Source organism: Anopheles coluzzii, chromosome 3, assembly GCF_943734685.1.
Source record: "Anopheles coluzzii chromosome 3, AcolN3, whole genome shotgun sequence".
Taxonomy (NCBI): Eukaryota; Metazoa; Arthropoda; class Insecta; order Diptera; family Culicidae; genus Anopheles; species Anopheles coluzzii.
The window spans coordinates 14,806,738-14,817,583 of record NC_064671.1 but is presented as its reverse complement, the minus strand read 5'-3'; the positions used below and the strand labels follow the sequence as shown (position 1 = coordinate 14,817,583).

The following is a 10,846-nucleotide window of genomic DNA, read 5'->3' as shown; positions in this document are numbered from 1 at the left end:
GAGCGAAATGCTTCTGGATCGTTATAAAAATCTGTATTTACTTGAATGAACGTGCTTTAAAAAATAAGGTCCACCTCACACAAAGCTGGCTCATAAGTTACGAACGTATAACATATTACGGCGTGGCCATTGCATGCATATTTCCGTATTTCAAATTCCCCCCTCCCCATGTCCATAACCGTTACAATTCAAGTTTAATCCCATTTTTCCTATTTTCGTACAAAATTCGCCTTCGCGCATAAGTGTGAGCATGCCAACCTCATACCAGAAAAATCCCTCTCCTCATTCCTTCTTTATTTCGAACCAATGCACCAGCATCACACGGAAAAGGGTTGCCACAGGCCAAGCCATCCCAACCGTACGACGATAACGACCGCGGATGCGGAGCGGGATCGACGGTGTAAGGAATGGGTTTTCCAGCGAAGCGTTTTTCTCGCGAAACTCGCTAAACTTAAATTCAACGATATATCCGACCAATCCCACCCGAAAACGCCAGACGGGACCCGGGGATCCTACACGCTCGTACTTCATACAAATACGAATTTATTCAAATTGGATACACAGCCACAGCAACGGCGTACCACCGCCGAAAGGAATTCGGAGTTTTGCCCGCACCGTCCCGTCCCGCCCGTTTCATCCACTGCTTTGCAAGAATTGTTGCTTCTCAAACGCAATTCCGCGCACCGAAAAGACTGAAACACACATCGGAGGGTGGCGCACAGACACACACACACCACTCCTTCCGGTTCACAGCGGTTCAGGGACAGGACCCCAACACCATCTCATCCCTTCTGCGGTTGTCTGCGGTTATTTGCATTTATTGGTGGTTTGTGATGTGATGTCAATTTTAGTTTCGTTTTCCCGTAACCATCGCCCCCCCCCCCCCCCCCCCCCTACTGTTGCGGGTTAAACATGGACGGATGTGTGTAGGTATCCGGGTCTAGGGATTCTGTTACTGTTTTTGGTCACCCAAGTCTCTGCCCATGTCTGTACCATGTCTTTCCGTTTAAGGTCAATTTCAAGATGCTCGCGTTGGATCATTCCAAGGCCGGCACCAAAGTTAACCCAGCCACACGAAAAAGGGCGAAGAAATAAGTAAGTAAAACTCGATTGCATTCCACTGGTGGTGGTGGTGTAGTGGCAGATTATGCCCGAACAAAACCAACAAGCCATAATACTACGCGCCTTTATAAAGTGAATCAACCCCTTTCTTCCGTTCTTTTTTTTGCAAGCAAATATCCTTTAAGCCAATAGCCTGCGGGATGCGATCGGGCCACGTTCTTAAACCCCCGGAAATGCTAGTTTCGGTGACCGTAAAAAAGTGGGCAAGTGAAGTCTCTTTTTTGTGTGTATGTGTCTCCTATAAAAAAAAACGCAACACAATCGATACCGGGGGCCGTTCTGAGAGCGATACAGCGCGAAGGCAAAAATTGGATTACAATCGGATTATGGTGCAAATAAAACCAAACACATTTTAAATGGAATATGTTTCGCTCTCGCGGGGTAAGTGGGGCATATAAGGCTTAGCGTATGGGGTAGAGCCTGCAATAATTTACTAGCCAATAAGTGTAGTTCGATTGTTCGATCGAGTTGGTTTGATTGTTTTAAAAGCGAATTTTTACTCGTTGGTAGGTTCTAGTTTCTTTCCCGGACTCAAGGTGCTGATTACAATATTTTGTTTTGTGTGATAAACAGTCTAAAATACATAAGTAAATATTTATTGATTGATTGTTACAACTAATATGCCATCCAATACCACCTCATAGTGTTGTGTTTTAACGTTACAAATACCACATCTGGTTGGAAAGGAACAAAGCCGTTCGTTAAACTTACCGGAGCCAGCTAAAACTTCACATCATCGGCAATCGATTTACACTTGATGCCGGAAATGCCCTTGTAGCTGGCCGTTTTGGACGCTTCGGCCGTTATTTCCTTGATGGCAATGGCGACCTTTTTCGGCTCGGTCAGGAACCAAATCCACAGCCGCTGGTTGTACAGCCAAAACTTTTTGTTTTGCTGTAATTAAAGCAAACGAAGATTTAATAGCAGAAGACAAGCTGAGAACGAACAGAGTTGATCTTTTCAACAAACCTTCGGTTCTTCGATGTTCTGCACGACATCTTTCCGTACGTTGCGGAAGTCCCGCTCGAGCTGACCCAGTGCGTAGGTGAGCTTTTGGACGCGTTCCAGGTACTCTTGGTCGTAAAATTGAGGATAATTTAGGGGACCATCGAAGACGAACCGGGACAGCAGTTTCTCTTCGCGCGCTCTGAAAGAAATAAAACCAAAATTAGCTTGAGGTCAAGCGCTGCAAAATGTCACTGTCATAACGAATTTTGAGTGAAACAAAATCCAAGTCAGCGTCACGCACTCAATTGTGATCATCAGAGGTGATACTCAAAACAATGGTGTAAACAAAATCATGTCAGAGTCACCAGCTCTACTGTGATGATCAGAGGTGAGACACAAACAGCTGTTGCGTCCATCACATGCTTGATGACATTGTGACATTTTCTGCCGATGATCATCACGATATTCATGGGAGATATGCGGTGCGTTCGAGTGGTCACAAGCAATAAAATGATCATGGTTTCTCGCTTTGTTTGACCCGACAGACCATCGGACCAGACAGAGCGAGAAAGCATGCTCATTTCGCTGCTGAATACACGCCAAGTATAATCCAAGAATGTCGTGATTATCACTGACAGAAAATGTCATGACCAAGTGAGTGACTAAGAGTTGGGTGTTAAGCAAAATGTCAATAAGATTGTTCAACTGTTTGAGTCTCATCCCTGATCATCTCAGCTGTGTACGTGAGATGATTTGATCTTCGTTTCAGTCATGAGTGTTGGTGACTGAAGCAGTGGCTCTTGGCAGCACTGTTCACAGCCAGATAAAATCATTATTATGCTTGCGCCGACATTAAGCTCAGCTTGTCAGTCAGAGTATCGCGTTGGACTCAAGCATTCGCATGTCGCGTTTCACTGAGTATCAGCAATGAACATCAAGCTACCCTCAGATATGATCATTCTTTTCATTGCTGAACATCTCGAGATGCTCATGACATTTTTACAGCACTGCTTGAGGTCGCTTCGCTAACGGCACCCCATAATACTCCCTCCTTTTACGTACAATTGCTTCAGCATCTCGTCCGCCTTTCGATGGTATTTTCCTTTCGCAATGGAGTCACACTGTTGCGACAGCCGCTTAAGCAAACCGGAAAAGTGCTGAAGCGATGCTTTCATTCCACGGATCGACTCTTCGCCCGGTCGCTGCTCGGTGGAGCTGTCTTGAGCTGCACTGAGCGCGTACAGCTGTGCCAAATAGTCACCGTACGCTTCCTCCAGCGCACCGTTCCGTTCGATCTGGCGCATCGTGTCGATGCGCCGGAAGCACCGCTTGGACTCGCCGTTCATCTCGTCCGCATTATCGAACCGGTCGCGTATCTTCTCCAGATCGAGCTGCATCAGCACCCACAGCAGCTCGGCGTTCATGAGCTCGCGCGAGATGCTTGCGTCCAGCCGCTGGATGTACTCCAGCCGGCTGACGGCACGGTTCAGCTTGACGCGGTTGTTTTCGTACAGTACCGATTCGATCTTCAGCTCGTTCACCTGCCTGATCAGCGTGTCGAGCTCGTGCTTCAGCAAATCCATCCGCAACAGGTCCTGCTCGTTGGCGGCCCTCAGCTCGACGCACTGTTTCCTGCGATCGCAACCAAGAAAAAGATAAACACTGAAAATCAGACCCATTTTGGCAATGGTTGCTTGGCAACCGCAGCTTACTTTAGCGCGGACACTTTCAGCGGCATCCAGCTATGGCCCTGCAAGCGCTCGACAAGCTTCATAACGCCGGCATACTCGCGCTTTGCCTCCAGCAGCTTCAGCTCCTCCTCGTCCAGGCGCATCTTAATGCCCTCCAGCTCATCGATCACCTGCTGATTGTCCCCATCGTCCGTTGACTTTGAGTTGTCGAGCCGTTTCACGGTGAAGTGCTTCTTCACGTACAGCTCCAGGTACTTTAAAAACTGGTCACACTTTGCGTCGAACTGGTCGATCGGCATTTGGTAGATGAAAAGGGGTGGATTTTGCTGAGAAGAGAGAACACAAACTCGTTACCGTTTTGCAAGCCGCAAACGATCACCTCCACACCTACCCGTTGATAGTAGCAGTGTTGCAAATCCGATATCTGCTGCTGCGTTGCCTGCTGGCTCTCTTCCAGCTGTCGAGCCATTTCCACACTGTTCGTGGCGACCTTCTCCAGCACATACTCCTGGTCCCGCACGGAACGCTCCAGCTCGGACAGCTCCTTCGTGAGCGCGAGGTCCGTCTTCTTGGCACCGTTCAGCAGCTTCTCGTACTTTTCCTCCACCTCCACCAGCTGCTCGAGCTGCAGCTCCAATGCTTCCACATCGCGATCCGTGTGCTCGAGAATGCCGCTAAACTCGTGGTTCAGTGCGTGCAGTTGCTCTTCTAACAGCGCGTCGTTCAGCACGGTTCCGTTGCGATCGAGCTCTTGGTAACTTTGAAGACAAACAAAAGGGGTGAGAAAATGCATTGTACAAGCACTGTGCGACAACACTTACTTCTTCAACAGCATGTCCGTAACGAGATTGTCATCGTCAATTTTGGTGAACCAATCGAAAAACTCGCGAAACGTTTCATCATGTATGATCCACAGGTGGCGCACGTCGATGCCACCGATCTTTTTAAGCGTTTCCAGTACCTTAAAGGGAATGGGAGGATGTTAGTTGTGTTTCTTTGCTACGAATTAGGTGCACAGTCGGCCAAACCTTGCTAGATTCTTCCATTTTGTATGATTTTACAGGGTCGCTGTTGAATGCCGTACAAAATAACAACACAGTACAGCGCCAGAACCGTTCAACGGCTGTTTGATTCAACGTGTTGACAGCTGGTCCGTTACCCAATGAACATTTTTGTGGAGCAAATTTCCCTTTCCCAGAGCTCACTTCTCACTGGTTATTTTCGCTCATGAAATTCATCTCACTATCATATGGGAAAACTCTGATTTTTTATGAATATTCTTCCATGCTAAAAGTAAATGATATTAAAGGAGCAATGTTCCATAACCGATACATATTAGTCGTTTATGTTATCATATTTTATGTAATTCTCTAAAACTCTAGGAATCATTTCCTATAGTGAGACACTGGATTCGCAATTATCTGAAAAAGAAACTTTAATTTCAAGGCATCTAGCAAAGTTTGTTTCAATGCCTTTTTAAAAGCAAATTCTTATGTCCTATCGTAGCTACAGTAATTTAAAAAAAAAATGGCATAAATAGTGTATTACTTATTAAAATGTAAAAATACGAAAGAATGTGAGTGAGCATGGAAAGTGAGCAGAAGAAAATTACCTTGTGGAATAATATCCCAGCATGCTATAAAATATTTTATCCCAGAAAAGAAAAGATACAATCGCCCACAAAATAAGCAAATGGAACCTTCATTAGCATAAAAAGTGAAAATATTTTGATAATTCGATCAATTTTTGATTCAAATTTTGGTGCAATCTAACAAATAAAATTAAATAATAATCAATTCATAAAATACCTGCCATCATCAAACCGTTCCCATAAAACCGGCTGCATTGCCGACAGGGCACACACCGTGCTGTCATTGTGAACGTCAAACCGCTTCTACCAGAACGTCAACACAACAAAAACAGATTGGGAAACAAGGAAAAGCCCACAGCAAAAATGGCAGAATCACTAAAAGGTAAATCTTGTTTTTTCTCATTACATTGCTTTTCTAACCAGTTATGGAGCTGGTATTATCATTGCTCTATAGAGGAATTGCAATATCATACGTAGGTAATGGTATTCATACCCGTAATACTATGATTTCGTGTTTCTTCTTTCATGCTCTGTGCGCCGTCCTTCGACGATGAATAATCACCCCAAACATGCACAGTGTAAGTGTCCGGCCGAAAGTTTTCGTGTTATTGATAAGCTTTCTCTCATAATGAAAGTTTTTTGTTTCGATTTTTTACTCCCTTTAGAATCGTTATGCTAGCCATGCTTGGCTCGATCGGGATGACGATGCTCATACTGGCCTGTGCGCTACCGACGTACAAGTAAGTGGCGCATTAATTGGATTAAAGTTTACAAAACCAATTCATCATCCGTCTCCGCTTTCAGCTTATGGTGGCCAATATTCGTCGTACTGTTTTACATACTGTGTCCCTTCCCAACGCTGATTGCCAAGCGCATCGAATCGGATGATCCGGCCCGCGCCGCCAGCGCTATGTTTGCTACGATCGGTATTGTCATGAGCAGCTTCGCCCTTCCGATCGTGCTTGCCCGTGCCGAAGTGGTGCGTTTTTGTCTTTGCTCCACACACACAAACAGCTATCGTGGCTTACATTTCTTATCCGGATGTTTTTTTTTTGCTCATTTTTTTTTTGCAGATCCAATGGGGCGCTTGTCTACTTACGCTGGCCGGTAACGTTGGCGCCTATGCGACCATTCTGGCGTACTATTTCGGATTCGAATCGGGCGATTCCAACATGTGGTAAAGTGATAACCCATCCTCATTTTCTCATCCTTAATGTTCTTCGGTTTCGGAAAGGGGCTTATTCGTGCTGTTCGAGAGCTGTATCAAAAACACGAATTTTCTCCCCTCCCCCCGTGACAATCCATGCAAGTATTGTATGCAACATAAAATCGGAAAATGCAGCGGGTCCGTTGGATTGCGTTGCTCTGGTGGTATGTTTTCCATTAGCTACAATACTTATTTTTCCTTATTTTGTCGAAACCAAAAGGAGGAGGAAGTTTACCAACCCGAACTACGGAACTAAGTGTATAAATTATTTTACAATTCCTTATCGAAGCAGTTACTGAATAAAACGTTTAGAGAGATCGTATTATTTCACAAACCTTTTGCTCTTCGAAAGCTTCTATTTACTGTGGTAATACCGTACCACTCCGAAAACATCATCCCGTTCGATCGACCCTCTTCTGCACGTTCTTTGTGACTGTTAAAGAGAATCAATAAAATACGTAAGTACTTCCCCGGTGCTAATCATATCGCAAACTGTTGCGCAGCCTCGTCGTCGTCGTCGTTATTGTCGTACGGACCTGCTTCTGTAATCCTATCTGTTACACGTTTTTATTGCGCCAGCACAGTCGCACAGTTCGCCCTACGATTAACCGGCTTTAAAATCCGGTTCCATTTTATTGGAAAGTGTTGCGTTGCTGCTTCCGCGTTGGGAATTTGTGCAATTAAAAGCACAGGAAATAGCATGCACCTTCACAACAGGAATTCAAAGCTAATCCCTAGCAAGCGTAACGACCTACATCTTAAAGTCGTTCTTCTCGCAATTTACAGGTTTATTCTGCTTTGCGAAACGATTTATGTTCTGCGTTAAAGGAAGCAGCTTTAATGTGTATGTTATGCTGTTCGGTTTATTAAATCGTAATTAGAAAACGATTCTGAATTTAAACTTGCACAAAGATGTTACATAAGTCAAATGTCTATTTTTTTTTTAATTAAAACTTGTTTTATAGGGCAATTTTATTTTGGTGTTAATGCATTGAATACGTGTTTTCCTTTTTTCAGTTTTTTTTATCTAACTTGATATTTCGTTAAACAGACGATTATCGTTTTTCTGAACATGGTTACTATGATTATTTCAAGTACATTTGAAAGATGTTTAAAGTGAATGAAAGGTCCATACAAACTAGAAAGAAACAGAACATTTAGTATGCAGCCTTAACTGTTGCTATAGGAAACTGCTAACACGATTGCCAATTTGAGCATACATCATTCAATAACCATGGCAACACCATACACAAATAAGAGGGATACAGATTTCAGAGGTTTTCCAAATTAGAGGGACAAAAATGTACTGGAAATGAAGGGGCTGTCGAAAATGTTCAAATAAGAGAGGTTTTTCAAATTGGAGAGGTGTCAAATAAGAGAGGGTTCACTGTATAATAAAAAAAGTAAGCGACATTAATAAAAAAAAAGTGTAATAAAAAGGGTGTTAAATTTGCCTTGAGCCTAGCGCCTGTTGATGGTTGCCATGGTAATAGAACGTAGTAGCCCAGACGGCCACACAGTAGAGTCTGCGGTTACTAATTTTGCGACCGGCTTCGCTCATTTGAACTTCACTTTCTGGCGGTGTCAGATGTGTCTTGGATTGGTGTGCCGCAGTGTGCTTTGCTTTGAAAAAAATCCCATAGTAAAATGTCGGGTAATACACTCTTTTCGTACTGGAAATTTAGGTAAGCAGCGAGTCGTTCTCTTTTATCACCGAGCTCTACCTAAAAATTAACGCAATAACGATTTCCCAACAACTTATTGGTTCCCCCCTTTCCCAAAGACGGCAGGCGGAAGAAACTTTTCGCAGTTCGTCACGCCGGCTCCGGCAGAATATAGAGTCGTTGCAGTGCACACTTTTGCAGGATTTCGGCACGGGCATCGGAGCAGGCGGCAGTGTTAGGCTCGCAAGCTACAAAAAGTACACCTGCGACCAGTGTCTGCGTAAGTTTGTGCACGAGAGTGGTCTCGCTCGGCATGTTGCAAAATTTCACCCGGACGTGTCGACGAACGTGGAGCCGCCACCGGAGCAGCAGCATCCGGAACTCCCGGCTACCGTCTGCAGTGACTCGAAGCCAACGCCGGCGTCCGAAGCGTACATCGATGCGGTGGTAAAGTGCCGGCACAGCGGCGCAATCTTTCCCTCCGCCGAGCAGTACCTGTGCCACGCCATGCGCTACAAGTTCTGGGAGCAGCTGTTCGCGGCCGAGCCGGAGGAACGCGAACGCCCGGCCGTCCTGCTGCGCCGGCAGTTTTCCATCGTCGCCGTGCACACCGTCCTTCGCTGCGAGTACTGTGACGCGTGCTTTTCCGACTGTGCCGGGCTGTTCGCGCACGAGTCGCAACACTCGCCGACCGGCGGCTTCTGGTGCACGTTCTGTCGGCTTCACTTCCCGACGCTGACCGATGTGCTGGCCCATCGGGCAGAGTGTCTGGAGGGGAGCAGCTTCATCGGGTGCCACTTCCAGAACGTGCAGCTGCAGTACTGCTGCAACGTGTGCATGGCCCTGTTTGCGACGCTGCCCGAGCTGTACGCCCACCGGTACGACGAGATTCACATCTTCCCCCGCCGAATGGCCCGGGCAAAGGGGCAAACAGACGGCTACGGCGGGCTGTGGGTGTCCTGCGAGCTGTGCGTGTTTGTGTGCGATCACATCGAGCTGCTGCTGGTGCATCGGGCCGAATGCCATCCCGGCGGGGCGGTGACAAACAAACCGCCAACCATGGCGGCACCATCACCATCGGCCGGAAATCCACCGAAGCAGAGGCAGCAGCAGCAGCAGCAGCAACAGTTGGCAGCACCGAAATGCCCGGAAGGAGAAGAGTCGAGCAATGAGCGGCCATATCTGTGCGAAAAGTGCGGCAAAACGTACACCCAGTCGAGCCATCTGTGGCAGCATCTGCGCTTTCACAACGGAGTGCGCCCGTTCGCCTGCGATCGGGACGGGTGCTCGCGCCGGTTCACGATACGGCCCGATCTGAGCGATCACATCCGGAAGTGCCACACCGGGGAGCGCCCGTACGAGTGCAACGTGTGCCACAAGCGTTTCCTGACCGGCTCGGTCTACTATCAGCACCGGCTGATCCATCGGGGCGAGCGGCGGTACGGCTGCCCGGACTGCGATCGGCGCTTCTACCGGGCCGACGCACTGAAGAACCACCAGCGCATACACACGGGGGAGAAGCCGTACGAGTGTGACCACTGTGAGCGCAAGTTCCGGCAGCGGGGCGATCGCGAAAAGCACGTGCGCGTGAAGCACAAGAAGTTTTGCAAATGAGGCGACGACGGCGCGGTTTGATTTGTTTGCACCGTTTTGCGCACACTGTTCCTGTTTTATTTATGTTAACACGATGTTTGCTTGTTTGTGTTTGTTCGCTATGGCGCAATTAATTTATTTTAGCTTGTAACCCAATACCGCCCAATAGAGGTGGTAGAGCAGAGAATAGAGAATTAAATAAAATATTTATCAATTTTCGTTTCCAACTGTTTGGAGTAATCGTAGTAGCCATTTTCTTTTGTGAGTAGTGGTGGGAGCCCGGAATCGGACCTACCCGATGCTGCAATCGATTCCGATTCCTGAGTTGACACCGGAGCCGATTCCGATGTTGGAATCGATTCCGATTCCTGTGATGATTCCGGAGTCGTTTCCTGAGATGACTCCGGAGCCGATTCCTGAGTTGATTCCGGAGCCGATCCTGAGATGACTCCGGAGCAAGGTGCTATAAATGACAAGGTGAAGTTGTTCAGAGCAAAATGACATTTCTCGACTTGACATATCTCTTCCAGTGGCTCCAGTATAAAAATCGGGGAGGGCTGGTGTGGGGTAATGGAATTTGTATGCAGAGAGTGACAGATGTCCCCCACAATGTCACCCAGCAAAAGCGATAAAAATCAACCTTCTAAATACATTATCCTTGCTCCGGAGCCGATTCCTGAAATGACTCCGAAGCCGATTCCTGAGATGACTCCGGAGCCGATTCCGATGCTGGAATCGATTCCGATTCCTGAGTTGACACCGGAGCCGAATCCTAAGATGACTCCGGAGCCGATTCCCGAGTTGATTCCGGAGCCGATCCTGAGATGACTCCGGTGCCGATTCCTGAGTTGACACCGGAGTCGATTCCTGAGTTCCTGACTTCATTGGATCCCAACGTCTATTCTTATAAGGATGCCGAAACCGATTCCGATTTCGAAGCCGATTCAGATTTCGGAGCCAATTCAGATTTTGGAGCGAATTTCGATTCCGGAAGCGATTCCTATTCCGCAACCGATTATGATTCCGGAGC

The 10,846-nt window shown here is 46.9% G+C and overlaps 3 protein-coding genes across 3 annotated transcripts; 2 read left to right on the top strand and 1 right to left on the bottom strand.

The window, feature by feature from the left end:
* Window positions 1-867: 867 nt before the first annotated feature.
* LOC120959317 (augmin complex subunit dgt3) lies at window positions 868-4,892 on the bottom strand. The gene is made up of 7 exons (XM_040382616.2): window positions 4,790-4,892; window positions 4,583-4,722; window positions 4,153-4,519; window positions 3,783-4,087; window positions 3,133-3,702; window positions 2,092-2,269; window positions 868-2,016 (listed from the first exon to the last, which is right to left on the bottom strand). The coding sequence occupies exons 1-7, from the start codon at window positions 4,805-4,807 to the stop codon at window positions 1,843-1,845; spliced, it is 1,752 nt and encodes a 583-aa protein (XP_040238550.2). The 5' UTR covers window positions 4,808-4,892; the 3' UTR covers window positions 868-1,842.
* Window positions 4,893-5,960: 1,068 nt separating this feature from the next.
* LOC120959016 (leptin receptor gene-related protein) lies at window positions 5,961-6,893 on the top strand. Its single transcript, XM_049609889.1, has 3 exons — window positions 5,961-6,092; window positions 6,157-6,331; window positions 6,426-6,893. The coding sequence occupies exons 1-3, from the start codon at window positions 6,025-6,027 to the stop codon at window positions 6,531-6,533; spliced, it is 351 nt and encodes a 116-aa protein (XP_049465846.1). The 5' UTR covers window positions 5,961-6,024; the 3' UTR covers window positions 6,534-6,893.
* Window positions 6,894-6,972: 79 nt separating this feature from the next.
* On the top strand, window positions 6,973-10,573 carry LOC120959788 (testis-specific zinc finger protein topi-like). The gene is made up of 2 exons (XM_040383430.2): window positions 6,973-8,244; window positions 8,343-10,573. Exons 1-2 carry the CDS (start codon window positions 8,207-8,209, stop codon window positions 9,835-9,837), a joined length of 1,533 nt encoding a protein of 510 aa, XP_040239364.2. The 5' UTR covers window positions 6,973-8,206; the 3' UTR covers window positions 9,838-10,573.
* The last annotated feature ends 273 nt before the right edge of the window (window positions 10,574-10,846 follow it).